General features: G+C 34.0%; 3 protein-coding genes and 2 non-coding genes across 5 annotated transcripts in view; 3 read left to right on the top strand and 2 right to left on the bottom strand.

Moving 5' to 3' along the window:
• The first annotated feature begins 292 nt into the window (after positions 1-292).
• On the top strand, positions 293-413 carry Trnay-gua (transfer RNA tyrosine (anticodon GUA)). Its single transcript has 2 exons — positions 293-329; positions 378-413. It is a non-coding gene; the product is annotated as a tRNA-Tyr (tRNA).
• Positions 414-6,293: 5,880 nt separating this feature from the next.
• Positions 6,294-10,834, top strand: LOC129809764 (cytochrome P450 4c21-like). Its single transcript, XM_055859824.1, has 4 exons — positions 6,294-6,688; positions 7,064-7,133; positions 7,197-7,765; positions 10,412-10,834. Exons 1-4 carry the CDS (start codon positions 6,307-6,309, stop codon positions 10,750-10,752), a joined length of 1,362 nt encoding a protein of 453 aa, XP_055715799.1. The 5' UTR covers positions 6,294-6,306; the 3' UTR covers positions 10,753-10,834.
• A 293-nt stretch (positions 10,835-11,127) lies between these two features.
• On the top strand, positions 11,128-11,248 carry Trnay-gua (transfer RNA tyrosine (anticodon GUA)). Its single transcript has 2 exons — positions 11,128-11,164; positions 11,213-11,248. It is a non-coding gene; the product is annotated as a tRNA-Tyr (tRNA).
• A 489-nt stretch (positions 11,249-11,737) lies between these two features.
• LOC129809765 (ubiquitin-fold modifier 1) lies at positions 11,738-12,496 on the bottom strand. The gene is made up of 3 exons (XM_055859825.1): positions 12,385-12,496; positions 12,188-12,247; positions 11,738-12,042 (listed from the first exon to the last, which is right to left on the bottom strand). Exons 1-3 carry the CDS (start codon positions 12,387-12,389, stop codon positions 11,838-11,840), a joined length of 270 nt encoding a protein of 89 aa, XP_055715800.1. The 5' UTR covers positions 12,390-12,496; the 3' UTR covers positions 11,738-11,837.
• Positions 12,497-16,420: 3,924 nt separating this feature from the next.
• The window catches only part of LOC129809761 (clathrin heavy chain), a 30,225-nt gene continuing 27,421 nt past the window's right edge, over positions 16,421-19,224 (bottom strand). The window contains exon 7 of the mRNA XM_055859821.1: positions 16,421-17,464. Coding sequence (XP_055715796.1) covers positions 17,246-17,464 — 219 coding nt within the window. The 3' untranslated portion in view covers positions 16,421-17,245. The remainder of the gene's footprint in view (positions 17,465-19,224) is intronic.

The raw sequence follows: 19,224 nt of genomic DNA, 5'->3' as shown, positions 1-19,224 counted from the left end.
ATCATCGTTTTTTTGTCGATTTTTCCTGATCATGGTGATCGAGAGAAAAAATAGTTTATTGATCTCTGACCAGATTCGGTCAGTACCTTCTCAAGTGGGCTCTACTAGCTCCACAATTTACTTATCAGCAGCATTTTTTGTCGCTTTTGTGATGCATTCCGAGGCGAATATGAGCAAAAAGTGATCGTATTTCGAGACTTGGTGGTGATCGTGTTTTGGCAATTAATTTTATGGATCATCGTAGAGGCCACTGTTGAAAGAGAAAGTCATTTTAGTCGCCTCGATAGGCATGCCTTCGATAGCTCAGTTGGTAGAGCGGTGGACTGTAGAGTGAAATTGCCATGGAATCCACCAGATTCCATGGGAACTGCCCAGAAATCCATAGGTCGCTGGTTCAAATCCGGCTCGAAGGAACTTTTTTCATCAATTCTAAAGGGATTTGCTTGATATTTTCCTGCGAATTAGATTAAATCAATTAACTTTTGAGCTTCTCTAGTCATTTCTGACTCTTATGTCTTGTGATTTTATACCGTAAGAGGTCTTTCAAGCTCCCGGATAACTCTTCCGGAAAATTTCTTGAAAAACATTTTTACACTGTCTTAATTTCAAAGAAGTTTTCTTAAAGACTTCCCATTTTTCTGCTTCAAATACTTACTTCTTGAGTTAGAAAAACCCTCTGTAGTCTGAAAAGGCAAATAGATTAGATTAACAGGATTTTTTTAGCTTCCCGGAATGAAATCCAAACTGAATTTCAATCCTGATTCGTCTGATAAAATTCGAATAGAGTTATTTATCTAATTTTCGTCGGACCCATTCCGTCATCTGTGATGATAGGACTAGTGGCGGGAAGCACCTTGAATTCCTCAGCAGTAAACTTAAGGACGGCTGTAAAGAGAGTAGCTTCCGAGACGCTCAATCTGTGGAGGAGGAACACAAGATTTAAAGTACAACTATCAATGTGTCTTTGCTAAAGTCTCCAAGAAGTATCTAAGAGGAATTTCTCAGAGGAAAATCATGTTTTCAAGAAACTTGACGGAAAATGTTAAATTTGGGGATACTTATTAGTTACACCTTGTAGGGGAGCTTATGACCCGACGTGAGGGTGATATTAAATGTGACTTTCTGCCCACTGTAAGAAAAGTAAAAGAATAGAAGGAACATCAGTGTGATTCATGAAGTCAAAATACCTGTTCATGAGAGAATAGATATTTAAGTAGAATTTTAAGACTTTATCAATCGAATGACTTAAATAAATCTGTTATGTACTCACACCATTGAATAATTTCTTTAATTTCACTATTTAAATGCAATTTTTAGAAGAAAAACCTCGAGAGGAACTGGAACAACATGACAATTACTTCATAAATACTTTTTGCAGAGTTTGCAAACTTTCAACACCTTCTATAACTATGACATGTACAGTACAGGGTGTATCAGAAATCGGTTGAATATAAACCGATTTTATAAATCGAAATTTAACTCGAAACTTCTACATAGAGGAAGTCTTTCAGGCTTCGCACACTCTGGCTTCGAACATTTTATTACATTTTTCTCATATTCCTTTAATGCAGAGGTGTGCAAAAACCGTTGAAACCGAATAAACGTCAAAATAAGTTTGTTCTAGTAGCGTTTTGACCATTGACGTACATGTTTCATTTGACTTTTATTCGATTTCAACGGTTCCTGCACGCCTCTGCTTTAATGAATCTGACCTAGGGGCAATATATTTTAATAGATATTTTATTTTCATTTTAAAACACATTTTCTGAAAAAATGAAGTCAGATTCATTACAGATATATGGAAAAAATATGAAAACTGCGAAGCCAGGGTATGTGCGAAGCTTGAAAGTCTTCCCCTCTACACTGAGAAAAAAGAGGGTGCGATTAACTTTTTTCCTCATAATTTCAACACTTTTTAGGTGTAAAAATATATCAACATTTTTTAATGTTAATTTTACACCCTTTTTAAGAGTAAAATTAACATGAAAAAAGTTAACATTAACCCCCAATACACCTAAAAAGGGTAATATTTACACCGATTTTGGATGAATACTGCAGGGTAAAATTAACAGTTCCGGAATGTTATTTTAACTTTTTCGGATTTCTGTAGGTTAATTTTGAAAATAATCTCAGAAATTCGACGGATTTGTGAAACTCAGCATTATAATTTTAGGAGAAACTCAACAGAATTTCCATTAAATTTGTGCAAAACATTGAAGAATGTACAGGCTTAAATCGGTTATTAGCCGATAATGAACACTTTGATCGTGAATCGATAATTTATCTTAATCCAAAATTAATTTGTGTTGCTGGAAAGTTATTTAATGTGATATTTTAAGATAATAAATTTTCTAAACGATAAAATGTTGTAGATATTAGAAAAATCACCAAAAATTAGTTAAATATCTGAATAGGGGGAAGTGGGGCATCTTTGAATTGGGATACCTTCTAAATTGAGCTTTTTTATCCTATTTGTAAAAAAATTGAGACTTATTAAATTGTAATTTTACTCCACAGTTCGTTTATTGAGCTAAATTATATCATAGTAAAATCCAGTTCCATGTACCCCACTTTCCCTTACAAAGGATGCGATGATTTTCTCAGTAATATAAATACAAAAAAGCTTAAATAAATAACTATCAAACAAGAGATTGGGATAAAATAGAAACTAGTTTTGAATCAACATTTATACAAAATTTTAAAATTAATTTGTAAAGGGCTAATAATAACATTGTAATTTTACTATCATTGCCTTAGGGGGAAGTGGGGCACCTTTGAAAGTGGGGTACCTTTGAAATTGGGATTTTTCACTCATTTTTAAATAAAGTTGAGCCTTATCGTCATATAATTTAGCTGCACAAACAGATTGAGAAGCTAAATTACATTACGACATGGATCAGTTCCATTTAAATATAGGTGAAAATCCCAATTTCAAAGGTGCCCCACTTTTAAAAGTGCCCCACTTCCCCCTACCGTAAATGCGGGTGACTTTGTCCCTTGCGAGTGACTTTGACCCCCTCCTGTTCGTAAGCTTTTCTTTACTTCTAGAACTTTAGGATGATCTTTAGCGATCCAATCTACCATGTTTGATCGATAAGAACTATTATTAAAAATTAGAATTAAAGAAAAGCTTACGAACAGGAGAGGATCAAAGTCACTCGCACTTATGGTATCATTACTCCCATAAGATTACACTCGGGCTCAATAGAGGAAAAGAGTAATTTTCTGTGTTTTTTGAAAATTATTCCACACATATTATTCTTCGTATAATTTCGTTTCTTGTAGAATTTTGACTATGGATTTTCGGAATTTTGGTTTTTCGGGATGTTTCTTTTCGGAATTTTGGTTTTTCGGAGTTTTGGCTTTTCTGAATTTTGACCCATTCGAGATTTGGCGTTCGGGATTTTGGTCGGTACCGGGCATGGTAGTACCATTACATGTAGAACTATATACAGTAGACTCTCTCTCAAATGGGTATTTGAGGCGAAATGTCATCCGGTTTATCGATAGATTTGGGCGTCAAAGCCTTTGTAAATTCCACAAAAAGCGCTCAATTATAAAGGATCACGATAAAATAGGAAGAACTACAGCGAATTTGAGCAAATTAGCTTCATAATTAAACGTGAAAATTGTCAACAAAATTTTTCGCCCGATTGAAAAAGAGCCGATTGAGCGAGAGTCTACTGTATGTCACATTAATAAGCTTTATACGGGTTTCAGATCTAAGGCTTAGCCATACGATTTAACCGCTCTAATTCCTTATCAAGATTTTTTGAAAAAAAAATTGGAATAGGTTTATTAAGGATAGTGACCCGTTAAATTCTGCAAAAGCAATAAAGTTGCTTGCTATTTAGAATTTCGAGATCTACGGGAACTGGGCTAAACCTCTAGTCTAAGGATCACTTTATGTAAAAAACAAACTTACCATACAAATATATTAAACATTACGCCGTATTTGTATTTCATACTTTTGAAAGGCATAATTATTGCATACCGGTTTTGTATTATTTATTTATTTAGTTTATTTATTTTCAACGTCTGATGGACAAATCAGTTTTCTTAATTAATGATCTGGTATTTATTTTTGTGAGCATGTATAATTTTGCATTTCAAAAGAGTTTAATGACAATTTTCAATTTTAACGTTTGATTACGACGTTTCTTTATTGAAAAAACTTTGCTCAAATGTAGTACAGTTTATCTTACTTTTGTTTTATCGAGATAATTTGTTATTATTAAGAGTTTCACACCCGAACTTGTCAATGATTCAGATGTCATTTTGCCCCATTTTACAATCCTTATAATCCTCATTGGGCACTCAATGGGTCAAGTGGTACAGCACTCGCTCTATGATGCAAGTGTCTCGGGTTCGAATCCCCTTTAGGTCACCAGAGATTTTTCTGGCGTTAAAGGTGTTCGGATTGCATCCAGTGAGCTTCACTGCACTTGATTCCGTGGATATGGGACTGACAACATTATCCCGTAGAAGAAAAAATAATAATGCATGACTAGAATCCCCTTGCGGGAAGACCATGTTCCTTCATGGAATATTGTGCCAGCATTGTTATTATTATTATTATCCTCATTTTCATTCCGTACATAAATTTAGAATTTTCATAGCTGAAAATAGATTAATAAAATTTTTCCAATACAAAGCGCATAACTGCAAAATTTTTGCAAATGAAAAATAAAAATTGTCGGCAATGTTGTGGCGGACAAACGATCACCATCCGGGCAATGAGCATATCTTTCACGGTCGTTTTCAAGCGAAGGTGTGAAGAAGCCCACATTTGCATTTGCTGGATGCTGAACAACAATACTTCCTCCAGGCCAACGATTCGCACATATTTGCTCAATATGATTATAATTTCTGACAATCAGGGGGATTGACATTCAAAATTTTGAGTGGCATAATTATTCTGGAACTTTTTCACCGGGATAGTAAGGTAACCCGTCTGATCCATAAGGCTTTAGGGAGTGCGTCTCCTCCCAGGTTAAGATATCAATAAAATTGTTCAAGAAGAATTATTGTATTTCCTGATCTTAGGAGTTTATGTGGCCTTCCACTCCGGTCGCATATCAACTAAGGGTGATTGTGAAGGATTAGGACCGTTAGAATGATCTACCCTTCCCTCCAAAATTGTAACAATTCATTACGAAGTAAGAAAAAAAAGTATACTAAATTTTTCGTTGCATCTGGAGACCACCAATAGAAAGAAACAGAGAAAAATAAGATAATCCAGGAAACCTCAAGAGCAGTGATCAAAGTTTGGAAATCAGAAGATCAAAGATTTGATCTTCGGAACCAGAATATAAATATCTTTATTCTTCTAATTTTGCTTCTAAATTCATCTTATTTTGCAGGTGAGAATCATCCCTATCTCCTTTATTGATAAAAAAAAATTGAAAAAAAACATATTTTAGTGTGGAAATTGTAAATTCATTTTAATTACGCAAAATTTCTTTTAAATATTGTACATTTACTGAAGTAATGCTGATCCTCTAAGCTTCTCCCACTTTCTAAAATTTATAATGTTAGTGCGCGGGAAATAGCCAATGCCACCTTATAAATTCCCAGGATTTTCGGCGGTAAATTCATTAGTATCGCGATCGATCTTAGGATTGCACAAAGATCTCTTGACTAATTAGAAATCAGTGAAGTGTTTTAGTGTTATTAGTGCAAAATGATCGGTTTAATTGGAATTGCCACCATTATCACACTTCTCTACTACATCTGGACACGAAGGGATGTCTATAAGTTAACATGGAAACTTCCTGGACCAATTCCATTCCCATTCATTGGTGCTGCCTGGCTGGTCCTGGGCAAAGGCAATGAAGGTACGGATACAAAAGACTCACGAAACCCAAAAGTGCAAACCGATAACTAATCTTTTTTTATCCAAAAGTCGACTCAAATCGGTTGTGATTGTGAAATTCTCAAACTTGTAAGCACGATACTCTTATTCCGTGAATACAGCATCTAATACGGGCTTCAGACCTAAGGCTTAGCCATATGGCTTAACTTCTCTAATATCTTATCAGTCAAGATTTTTTGAAAAAATTTGACTTAGGATTGGGTTATTAAGGGCAAATGACATATTACATTTTGAAAAATCAATAAAATCGGTTGCTGTTTAAGGTTTTGAGACTCTCGGGAAATGGGCTAAACCTCTAGTCTGAAAACGATCTAAGGGTATCTAAGTGCATCTAAGTCACAAGTTTGAGCATTTCGTAAAATTTGGGAGTGTCCAACCCATTTAAATTAGTGATAATAGTGACATTATGTGAGGATGTTTTTGCAGAGTACATGCAAATGGTGGAGAGGATGTTCAAGAAATACTCCTCCTTCCATCAGATCTGGCTTGGACCGAGACTGTACTTACTTGTGAGCGATCCTAAGCTTATCCAAACCCTTATGCTATCCCAAGAAGCTATAAACCGAGATGATATTTACGACTTTGTAAGCCTTCTGGGCGGTGGTGGTGGACTATTAACACTCAAAGGTCAGGAATGGAAGATTCACAGGAAGAACCTCAATCCTTGCTTCAGTTACAAAATGCTACAAAACTACATGCCCATCTTCAATGTAAACGCTGGAATCATGATGAAGAACATGAGTGCTAAACTGAACAAGGGATCATTCAATTTTTACGAATTTATGGAACCCTGTACGTTGGACATGATCTGTCGTAAGTAGCGATTTAATCAGTATTTGATGAGCTAATGGCCAGAAAAATTCAGAGAAAACCTCTACATAATTTTGTTGTAGGACTGCTGAGAATAATACGGGTTTCAGACCTAAGGCTTAGCCATATGGCTTAACTGCTCTAATTCCTTATCAATCACATTTTTTGGAAAAATTTTATTTAAGATAAGATTGGCTCTCAAAAAGCTACATATAAATTGCTCGATATTTAGGAATTGGAGGCCTTTGGGAACTGGGCTAAACCTCTAGCCTGAAGAACGCTTAAGAAGTTGGAGAGAGAAAGTCAATTCTCAATGATCGCGACTGATCATCATAAAAATCGCTGAAGATCATATTTAAGAGAAATTATTTCTTTCAGAAACAACTCTTGGAACTGAGACGAACATCCAGAAAGGACAGAATCTAGACTATCTTTACGCTTGTAACAAGTAATGATCGCTGATTTTAATCAAGAGAAGATCATTCCTAAAAAAAAAACTTATCTTCCGCAGTTTGTTCGAACTGATCACCATCAGAATCTTCAGGCCATGGTTTCATTCAGATTTCCTGTACAAGTTCAGCCATTTGCACAAGACGACAGAGAAACTACGCAAGATCACTTCAGAATTCGTGGAAAAAGTAATCAAGAGCAAGACAAGTGCCACTGCAGATGCAAAAGAGCGTGGAATCATGAAGGTGGAGCGTCAGGATGAAGATGAGTTGATCTCGTACAAAAAGCAGCAGGTTTTCATCGATCAAGTAATGGATATGTTCAATGAGGGAAAACTTGCCACTTGGAATGACGTCAAAGCTCATGTAAGCACAAATATCGCTTCTGGATTTGAGACTACAGCTCTTATGAGCAGCTTCTGTGTCCTGATGCTGGCAATGCATCCAGATATCCAGCAGAAAGTCTACGAGGAGATCGAGAGTATCTTTGGAAAGAATTGTCGTGATCCTGTTGTTGAGTATAAGCACTTCACACGCCTTGAATATCTCGATAGGGTCTTCAAGGAAACCTTGAGGCTCTTCCCAGTTGTACCGTACTTTTCCCGAAAAGTCAGCAATGACTTCTATCTTGGTGAGTATTGATTCGGATATGGAGGTTCTCACGAGTAGCTAAATACGTTCCTCACTCGATCTCGAGGAGGGATTTCCTTAACCATCCGAAGGTACCCGATCTTGACAATTTAAGACCGCGGTTTTATTCTTTTGGTCATTACCCAAATTTCTTGAATCCTAACCTTAGTAAGGATAAGAATGAACAGAGCTTTAGACACAGATTATTTAGCCCAATCGACTCCCGCTATACTCATAATCTTCAGCCGCTTCTGCATTTTTAGTTAGAGTCAAATATCGCCAATTTCCGCAGTCGTTCCATCATCTAACTAACTGATACAGAACTTCACTCAATTTTTACAATTGTTAATTTAAAAGCATGATGGAGCACAGATGTGAAGTCTAATTACTGCTTATATGGCCTAATCCGTATTTGATAGCCATTTTTAGTAAATTTCTCTATACTTGCAGCTTTTTTGTTCAAAATTATCTTAATTGGAATTATAAGTAAAAATGTACCGGAAGTGATCATGCAAATCTTGCTCATATAACCCGGAAGCCGTTATATTTCAACCCAGTTTACGGTAGTTATGCGTAAAATAAAATGTATGACCAAAAAGTGGCGTTTGGACAGAATCGACAAAAATGTGCAAAAATATCCTGATTACTTTTAAGGAAAATGTAAGCTTATCTCAAAAAATCCTTATAGGACACATTTAATAGCTTTAGAATAGCAAAATATTAGGTCACTTTTTCCGGGCACTGTATTTTTGGAATTGAAGGAAGGTTCAAATTTGACATCATATTCAAGCTTTCCAAAGGAGTTTTTTTTTGTAACATTTGACACACAATTGAAACAAAAAAACAGATCTTATAATAGACTAAATGGACAAAGAATCTGATAATGGGTGATTTTAAAAGGATTTACCTTTTGTATAAAATATATTAGGACGTTTCATTTTATTTTAAAATTTTATTTAAAAAAATAATTAGGGTTTTTTGAATATAATATTTATTATTTGATAATTTCATTTTAATTATTTATTTTTATAAGCATTAAAAAATTAAAAAGTTGGAGTGTAGATGCCACAACTTTTTGGAATATGCCTTTATAGCTTTCAAAACATATTTATCATAAATATGTAGAATATCAAATTGCTGTTTCGAGATCAATTACAATAGCTGTGACATTGCATGTAATCACTCGCTTAAATGGCTACGTCAGGGACGGTTATTTTAAATCTTAACATTTTATTGCAAAAATTGAAGAAAATATACTTCTTGAAAAGAAAAAAAACACATTTTTTATTAATAAAATTAGTAATTATATAAATCTAAGCATAATATTTCCTCAGGAAGAAAAAATATTTTTAAAGAAGCTTCTGGCACAATTGAAAAAAGTTCAATTTTCGATCGGGAATATATTTGATAGACCTATTTGTTCATTCTCTATAGACAACATATCGTCGCATAATTTCTATATATAATATAGAACGTGAAAATTGTAATTATAATTTCAACTAAGTTGATAAATAATTTCGCAGAAAATATTCCAAGAACATTTTGAAAGAAAAAGACAAAAAATATGAAAGAGAAGAGTCCTCTAATAAGAAAATCATAAACTTACCTACCCTCTTAGTTTCCACAACCATCCTCAATTATTTTCATAGCCAGACTTACTGGTTTTCCCAACGAGATTTTATGGTTCTGAGACCCATAAATTTAGCCATTTAACCATTAAGTCTGGTTGTGAAAACAATTAACAATGGTTGTAATTACCAAAAGAGTAATAGATACTGCATCCCATATAGCGCACTTTTTTCAAATAGTCATCCAAACCAGAAAAATGGATGGGCCTATATTAACCATTTTTTATGATTAGCACAACTATATCTAGGGTTGTGATGTGATATACTATTTTTTCCAAGAGTGTAGAATCAAAATCCTTACGCACCACGTATTCTTTTACTTCCGATGTTTTCCAAGAAGATGGTTAGAATTAGGTAATGGAACTGGTGTGATGAGTTGATTATAAAAATTCGGATCAGGAAAAACATCACAGCAGGAAAAATCAGTTGGGAAGGTTTGTATGGGATTTAAATATTTCACAATTTAATAATTTCTAAATTTTCTTTCTGCAAAGCCTCTTTCAGTGACGTGTTTGGCGATTTTACTAACAATTTTTTTCTTTGTCTCCTCAACGATTTTTTCTGTTGTGATGTTTTCCCTTAATTTCCACAAAGTGAACGAATCCTCAAGAAATCACAAAAACATAATCTTAGTCGAGTGAGTGAATTTGAAATTGTCCAAAAAACGACCTTGTAATATAATATAATTGTTAATGAAATAAAATATCCTTTATAGCTACTGAAGAAGGTCCATATCCGGACCGAAAGCTCTGGGCAAGATTAAAAAGGTATTTTAGTCTTGAAGTGAAGAAAACTCTCATTAGTGATCACCGGAATTTTTATAAACATGATTAGAATTGAATGAATCAGATTGCATTTGTACGAAAATTGCTACAAAGGCACCAAGATCATGATCATCATCATCATTTTCAACCGCTTATGCCTATTAGGGTAGTTAACATCCCACGCCTGACGATCTTCCCCCGCCACTTCGGGAAGAGCGCCAAGATCACTTTTCCTTAGCTCTTTCTTACTTTCAGCTGGCTACAAAATCCCTGCTGGGGTGAGAATTATGATCAGCATCATTACAGTTCATCGCAATAAAGAAATCTGGGGTCCGGAAGCTGAGAAATTCAATCCTGACAATTTCCTGCCTGAAAAAGTCCAAACTCGGCATCCGTACTACTATTTCCCCTTCGGAGGTGGGATCCGGAACTGCGTCGGGATGAAGTACAGCTTCCTTGCCGTGAAGACTATGATCATCCACTTACTGTGCAACTATCGTCTGAACACAGAACTGAGGATGCAGGATCTGCGGACAAAATTTGATGTAACGCTGAAATTGGTCAACAAGCACATGGTGTCCATCGAGGCACGCTAGCCTAAGAACTCATTAACTTATTAGATAATTAGATTTTGTTTTTTTTTTTAGAGTGCTAAGTAAAGAAAAGCTCAAGATTGTTTTTCATTGGTTAAATCTTTTATTTTTGTGTGAATCATCGAGAGAAAAAAATAGTTTATTGATCTCCGACCAGATTCGGTCAGTACCTTCTCAAGTGGGCTCTACCATAGCTCCACAATTTACTTATCAGCAGCATTTTTTGTCGCTTTTGTGATGCATTCCGAGGCGAATATGAGCAAAAAGTGTTTGTATTTCGAGACTTGGTGGTGATCGTGTTTTGCCAATTAAGTTTATGGATCATCGTAGAGGCCACTGTTGAAAGAGAAAGTCATTTTAGTCGCCTCGATAGGCATGCCTTCGATAGCTCAGTTGGTAGAGCGGTGGACTGTAGAGTGAAATTGCCATGGAATCCACCAGATTCGATGGGAACTACCCAGAAATCCATAGGTCGCTGGTTCAAATCCGGCTCGAAGGAACTTTTTTCATCAATTCTAAAGGGTTTTGCTTGACTTTTTCCTGCGAATTAGATAAAATCAATTAACTTTTGAGCTTCTCTAGTCATTTCTGACTCTCATGTCTTGTGATTTTGTACCATTAAGAGGTCTTTCAAACTCCCGGATTACCCTTCCGGAAGATTTCTTGAAGGACATTTTTGCACTGTCTCAATTTCAAAGAAATTTTCTTAAAGACTTCCCACTTTTCTGCTTCAAATATTTCCTTCTTGAGTCAAGAAAACCCACTATAGCCTGAAAAGTCGAAAAAAGTAAGAGTATCAGGATTTTTTGAACTTCCCGGATTAAACTCATTTGAATCTGATTTTCAAGTCTAATTCGTTTGATACATTTTGGAATTTTATAATTTAATTCATGATTTTTCCAAATCAATTTCATCATGAATAATCAGAAGATAGGAGTTTTTCAGGGATTTTCTCGCTCCCCGGAACACTCAATAGAAATTCTAATCCTTCTCATTTGAAGCCCAATTTATTGCAACACAATACCCAGCGCGTACAAAACAGACACTCACGGACAGAAGGAAAGGAATACTGGAGCCATATGGATTCCTTAGACTTTTCTCCTGCCTACTCTGTCCCTGGGAATCAGTCGAAGATCCGATCCGTGCTTCAGGAATACATTTCCAGCCGTTTGTGCAGGACTTATTCCAATGCCATCATCTGTGATGATAGCACTAGTAGCCGGAGGCACCTTGAATTCCTCAGCAGCAAACTTGAGGACAGCCGTGAAGGGAGTAGCTTCCGGGACGCTCAATCTGTGAAGGAAGAACACAAAATTTGAATTGCAACGGTTACTGTGTCTTTGCTAAACTCTCCACAAAGTGCCTTAGATGACTTTCCCCAAAGAAAATCATGTTTTCCAGAAAATTCACGAAAAATATTAATTTTTGCGATACTTACACCTTGTATGGGAGCTTAGGGTCCGACGTGAGGGTGATTTTAAATGTGACTTTCTGCCCTCTGCAAGAAAAGTAAAAGAATACAAAAAACATCAGTGTGATTCATGAAGTGAAAGTATTCATAAGAAAATGGATATATTAATAGAATTTGAAGACTTTTTCAATCGAATAATTTAAATAAAATTATTATATACGTACGCCATTGGGTAATCTCTTTAATTTCACTATTTAAATGCAATTTTTAGGAGGAAAACTAAAACAGCATGACAGCCACCTCATCAAAACACACTTTGGAGACTTTTCTAGTGCTTGGTCTCTCTGACATGTGCAGGGTGTATCAGAAATCGGTTGAATTTTTACCGATTTTGTAAATAAAAATTTGAGTGAACAAATTTCAAGGTTTCAATGCCATTATTAAAAAAACAGTCTGAATAGGGTAAGTGTGCCAAATTCCGGCCAGCTTGCAATTCCGGCCACCATTTTTATTCCTCGAATTTCCATGAAGTTTTAGCTAGAGATTATACTATGCAAAAGAAAAACAGAAAATGTAATTTCGTCAAACGAGATGACGTGAAACAGACATTGGAGGAAATCCCGAAGGGCAAAGAACTATGAGAATAAAGGTGGCCGAAATAGGGCACCAAAGCTATGTCTATATTTTTATTCATTTTAAAATGTACTAAGAATGATTTTACAAAAAAATAAAGACGATAAATTGTTAACAAGTTTCCAAGCAACACTCCTTAAGAAAAAAGAATAAAAAAATCAATTTGTATTAAAAACGTTACATTTCAAATTAGAGACTTTGGCGCTTGCATGCAACTATGCCGAAATTTGGCACACTTACCCTAAGCACTTGTAAATTCAAAATGCCAAAAATAATTAAGAAAAATGAATGTACAGATAGGGGGTGTTATGAATATTTTGAATTATGTGGGATACATTGATACGATTTTTCATATATTTCTAAGGAAAACTGGTCTTTAACATAATGTAATTTAAGACGATATGCATAGAAACCAGCTACAGTGCCCGCTCTCTCATGCGGATCGGCGTAATCCGGACAAGTTATCCACGGTTATATTTAAAATCATTTTGAGGTCATGTCAAAGTTATTCTTTTTCCCCAATCGAGTGAGAAACTTTAATGAACTTGGTTTTTGTCTTTGCTGAGATTGCCGGGATTGAGTAGAAGCTAAATGTAAACCCTTTCCATTATTACAATTTCATGATTCTTACAATAACCACATTTGACAATAAAAAATAAAGCAAAAAATATTTAAATTCGCAAAAATTTAAAAGATAATATTTATAATATATTTTGAATAATATGTATTCTTCAACTTTTTCCGACCAATTTTATTTTTGTATTGTTTAATTTTATCAAAAAATAAATAAATAAATAAATATTATGAATCCATTTACAAAAAAATATATATATAATACACCTAAATTAAAATTGCATTGCCAAAAATTCTTGTCCGCATATTTCAGAAAATTAATAACCAAAGAAATTCTTGGGAATTTTCAAGATATTTTAAATTTTAACATTTCATGAATTCTAAAATCGAGAAATATTGAAAAACTTCGGAAACTCATTTAAATACTAAAAGACTAAGAACATATGAAATTTAGAGCCTATTTCATTTGCATTTAATGGTACAGTCGACGCAAAATGAATTCCAACTAATTGGCATATTTTCCTGACCTTAAATGTATTTAAAATCTCTCTTTTAAAAAATATTAACACGTGTCATTTTAATTTAAAAAATAAATCAAATCGAATAAATTTTTGATTTAAAAAAGAATATGTGCAGTATTAAGAAAAACAATAATTTGTTAATTTGCTATTAGACCGCGATAATAAAAGTAATTTTTTGCGCAAAAATGCACTTCAGAAAATTTATAATCCAATAATATTTTATTAGATCAATACAACATTGGTTTATAATAAAAATTTTTCTAATAGAATTTTTTATAGTATTTTTAAAACCATCATTGAACTTACTAAGTAGGGGAGCCACATCTTTTAAAACGATTTTTTAATGATTCTGCAACTTTATTTACCATAAATAAATTAAATATCGCTCCTTGGAAATTACAAGGGTTCAACTCACTTTTTTGCGATTTTGAGATTCTAATGCACTTGGAAAGACAATTCAATAAATTTTCAGATGATTATAAGTCATTAAATTTCGTTATTAGAAGTTTTTCAAAATTTTAATCTTTTTAATTACTGCATAAATTTGTTTAAAGTAAAGGGGCACAAAATATATTCATCGTTCAAATTTTTGTGAAACAGGGGACTAACTCAAGCAAGTTGATCCCTTGTCATTCTAATTTCAGCAAAATTTGTACATAATTTAGAATGACAAGGAGCTAACTCATTAAAAAACATATTTTGAAAGGTAAAAATATAAAAGTTTCGATGTTTATATTAGTGCAGTGCTCATATAGAAAAAAATTGTTTTTGTTCAGTCATTAAATTGAGATATACTTATTTACACAAGTTGAATCTTCCATGCTCTCTCCTTGTAATTTCCAAGGAGCGATATAAATGTTCATTAGGGTAAATTAAGCTAATTCAAAACCTGCTCCAAATGGAAATTTTTCGCTACTCCAAATGGAAACGTCATTGTTTAAATGATAAATACAGTACTAAATTATTATATTGATATATTTTCTATACCTCAGTTTTATTATTTAGTTAATTTTGCTCCAAATAAAGCGAAAATCCATTCATATTCACAAATTTTAATTTGTTATTTTCTGAGAAAAATTAAAAGTGTACCTTTTCACTATCGAATTTTTCATCGATCGACCATATTTTCCAATGAAAAACACAATGAGGTGACTTTTGTTTATTCGTTTTGTTTAATATTTATGTCATATTTCTGGCCAATTTTAGTTAAATTTAGTGCTAATCTTTATTGTTAACGATACGTGAAGTTTTCAAATGAAATAATTACCTATTTCGTGAACAAAAAGGCTTTTTCTGAAGTGTCTGTAAAAGCTTCAAAAGGAAACTCCGGAAATATGATTTTATGGAGAGATTTTCTTATTGTTTTAGATGGAAAAGGAGAAAAGACCAGGAATAAGAACAAATCCTGCACTCAGGAGCAACTCAACAATGTTTTGGCAGCTTTTCGTCGCGGTTTCACTTATACACTATATGTCTCCAATTAGAAACTTTCCCTTGTCTCCATTTGGATTAATTTGTTTCCAATTGCAGTATTTTGCACTTTTGTATTTTTCTTAAATTTAAGAATTTTCAAATTACATCTAAAAAATTTTCATTAAACAGTAACATTCTAGAAGAGTCAAGGAGCAAATTTATGTAATTCTCCTCAGAAAAAATATGAACTTAATGTGTTGAATCTTTTGTCAAAGTTAAAGTGTCTGGAAATGATTTTGAATTAGGAAATTTACCCTACCTGTTGCAACAGAGATTCAAACTCCTGACTTTTCGTATGGGATTGCTGGTACCTGGAAAATTGACCCTGTTAAATCAAAAACTACTCCTCCGTACTGCCTGGAACTTGACAAAACTCAAATTAAAACCCACAATATTTATCATTTTAAATATTTTTATTCTTACTTTCAATATAACTCAAGTATATATATATTCATATAATAATAATATATGTATTTTATTATCAGGAGTTAAATTATCAACAATCAAAATATTTTCTTGCTTTTCATCATAATTTTTTTATAGATTTTCTTCATTACAATTGTTATTTTAATTGTTTTACTTCCCATAATGCTGAATTCGTTTACCATTCTTATGCTTTTTTTTTAGTATGTACCATTCTATTAGTTTTCATTTTCATTAATTTGAAATATTTCTGTTTTATTCCTTTTTTTTAATATTAAATTTGTAAATCGTGTTTCTTCATTTTTTTCTCTCTAAATTCTACTCCTCATGCTTACCTTTTTTCTGTTTTTCATGATTTTTTTTTGTTTTAAATTGCGTATCTACTGGAAAATATTACAAATTGCAATGTGAAAGAAATTCTACGTAAAAAATAATAATAAGAGAAATAATAGTGAAAACAAAGGAGATAATAGTTTATTTAAAAATAAAGAGGTTTGCTTTTTTTCAAATCAACATAAGAGGGGAAAATTAGTTATTTAAAGGAATGCTAAATATTCATCTTCTTACTGTTAATTTATACTTTCTACTTTTTTTTCTTTAATTATGCTTATAGGCAAAATATTTAATTTTAAGATTATTTTCTTTTTTTTTTGTAATATATCTTTAGAAATTTTTTTTTACTTTGTTAAAACCTCAGCAATTTATAAGTAAATATTACACGAAAAAAATCCCCTTCTAATTTTTCTTCACATCTATCTTTCCGTTCCAAAAATAATTCTTATTTTTTTTTAAATACTGAAAGCATTTTTTTTTAGTCAATTTCCCTTCACATTTTCTAACCCCTTCTTTCCCAAAAACAAAAAAAAAGTTGATCTCTTCCTCGTTAACGTCAAAAAAATTTGAATTATTTTAATTTTTAAACTAATTTCGATTTTTATTCTCTCTTTTTTCTTTAATAATTCATAAGTTAAACTTTCAGTGCGTCAATGAATTTGATGTTTTCTCTCTTTTCTTCAATTGTTTATATCTCTCTCTCTTTCTACTTCTATTCAAGAATCAAGTTATTCTTAACGTTTACAATTATTTTTCACAATTCTTTTCACCTCACTTTTTTTTTTAAACTATTTTATATATTCAATTTTTTTTATGTAGATATTTTGTATGTACACACAACTAATGCTCACCAGTTTTTTTCTTTTTTGGACTCTGAAGCGTGTGCTAAAGTTTGGACAAACAAAAAACCTAGAAGACCGTTTTTTTTTTGGAGGTTTGACTTTATGAAATTTAAGACGCGAAAAGAAAAAAAATGTGGTGATGGGGACAAATGGGATAAAATGGGGCGCGCGTTCTACATGCGAATTGTACGACTCAAGATGGACTTGAAAATGTCAAAGCTGAGTGCTAGGATCTTCACTAAATGCTGCGAGGGCTTGGCTAGGCCGCCCAACAGGAGACTCTCTCCCTACATACCGTAGCCCTGGTAGGGCATGTTGGGCGCGTAGCCTGGGACTCCGTAGGCTTGGGCATATTGCGGAGGGACGCCCATTCCGGGTCCAGCAGTCAGCATCAACTGTGGCTCCGGCAGAATCATGGACTTGTGCTCAGCCTGTTCACCCTCCTGCTGACGCTGAGCCTCATTCAGCTCCAGTTTGTCCACCTTCGATGTATACTCACGAATCACCTGTGAAAGGTTTTTATTTAAATTCTACCAAAGCTACCCAAAGACGAATTCACCTAAGCAAAAATATACCCTGGTGGCCGAGTTTGGAATTCTAAACCCTTCCCCATAAAGTGAAAAAATCTTTTTTATAGCCTATTAATGGACCTTTTGTATCAAAATTTGTACAAAAAGTATTAGCTGCTTTGTGAAAAACTAAAAGCTTAAGAAAAATGTTGCTTAACTTTAAACCAAAAGCATGGCAATCGAAATTTGAGAACAGTTGCCAGCGCCACTCGCGGGAGAAAACAGCTCCCTCAAGCGGAGGAAAAAGTTGTCAGTGGCCGTCAGCCAGACATGGAGATTGTCTTATTTTGCGTTTGGTTTTTAAAAACTTGCTGTAAAATATCAACTCAGATTTTCCAACGCAAAAACTGAATTTTCAACTTCCTTTTCTTTCCAGAAGCAGTCTACTACAATTCTGGATCTTATATTAATTCATTGTACTGCTCAAACTCAAAGAAAGAGCAGTTTATAATCAACTTTTTTCAACTTGTGACACGGCTAGAGGCCAAACGGTAAGAGATATTAATTCAATTCAATATATTTCTCCTCAATTAATGCTTAATTGCGTCTGCCGCCGACTTAGCATGACTGATCTCAAAAGGTAAACGCCATAAAGCACTGAATCACAGATCTATATACCAAAATTTATATAGATTTACAATTTTATGAATTACAATTTAAATTAGTTAAGAAGACTGTTGTTGCGTGAGGAAACCACAACAGGAAAAAGCATATTGAGGGATTACTGCCAGTTTGACCTAAAACGCACGTCTAGGTAGAGGTTTTGTTTTTTAGGTTGGAAAAGAGCAAAGACAGAGCACAATGGCAGAGTCGTCATAATGCTCAGGGTGCCCACAATCCGCTCCGCGATTCACAGCCAGAAACCCACTCAAGAGGGTATCACATGGGGTAAACTTTTTTAGGACGATAGCGATGGCTTCCTCATAGAAGCCCACCCTGTACACTGACTGGTGGGTATAAAAGAGACAGAGGTCCAGAAAAAATCCCACTAGAGTAACGGAACGAATTCCGGGAACACTCAGGATCAGGAGCCTTCTGTCTCTATCGACTTACGGTCTTCAACGATCAACATTATCTAGGACAGTCTTTAAGTTCAACTAAAAGTGATTAGTGTCGGACAACAATTCCGTTAATTTTATCCATGTAGACTAGACCAACAAGAACAGTTTACTCAAGGCGATTCTTTACCACCGAAATTCAATTCACAATCGAATTTTCACGCATTCCGAGATGCAAGCACGTCGAGTTGCAGGCATTTCGAGGTCGCCTGTAAAGAATCTCAGCTAAAGCTTGCCCACGATAAGATTGTTCTAAATGATATGTAAACATTGTAACACGTGTATTTACGTTTCTTTTGGTGAAACTCTCATCAAATTCTGTTAATTTTTCACTTAGATACGAAATAATAATAGAAAAGAGAAGGGAACTGATCGTGTACATGTATCTAATAAATCCTGGAATCAATTACGCGCACCTGGGAAAACTCACAAATACCTCACGCCAGACTGTCCGGAGGGTGATTCTTCGATTCCTCGACAGTAAAACCATTGCCCAGAAACCTGTATGTGGAAAAAATCGGGGTTTGGAAAATTGAAAAAAAAAAAAATTGGAGATCGAAATTTTGAAAAAAAGGTGATCATGAACAAGAATAATCCTTCGACATCTGTGAAGGATATGGCTAAAAAACTTAAATGTTC

This window comes from Phlebotomus papatasi, chromosome 1 (genome assembly GCF_024763615.1).
Source record: "Phlebotomus papatasi isolate M1 chromosome 1, Ppap_2.1, whole genome shotgun sequence".
Taxonomy (NCBI): Eukaryota; Metazoa; Arthropoda; class Insecta; order Diptera; family Psychodidae; genus Phlebotomus; species Phlebotomus papatasi.
The sequence above is the reverse complement of the archived record's forward strand: the minus strand, read 5'-3'. Positions and strand labels throughout refer to the sequence as shown.

Excerpts from the sequence above, each read along its gene's own strand:
- LOC129809764 (XM_055859824.1), top strand. The coding sequence starts at position 6,307 with ATGCAAATGGTGGAGAGGATGTTCAAGAAATACTCCTCCTTCCATCAG. Across the intron at positions 7,134-7,196 it reads TATCTTTACGCTTGTAACAA|TTTGTTCGAACTGATCACCA; the intron begins GTAATGATCGCT and ends TATCTTCCGCAG. Across the intron at positions 7,766-10,411 it reads CAGCAATGACTTCTATCTTG|CTGGCTACAAAATCCCTGCT; the intron begins GTGAGTATTGAT and ends TCTTACTTTCAG.
- LOC129809765 (XM_055859825.1), bottom strand. Across the intron at positions 12,043-12,187 it reads CCTAAGCTCCCATACAAGGT|ATTGAGCGTCCCGGAAGCTA; the intron begins GTAAGTATCGCA and ends CTTCCTTCACAG.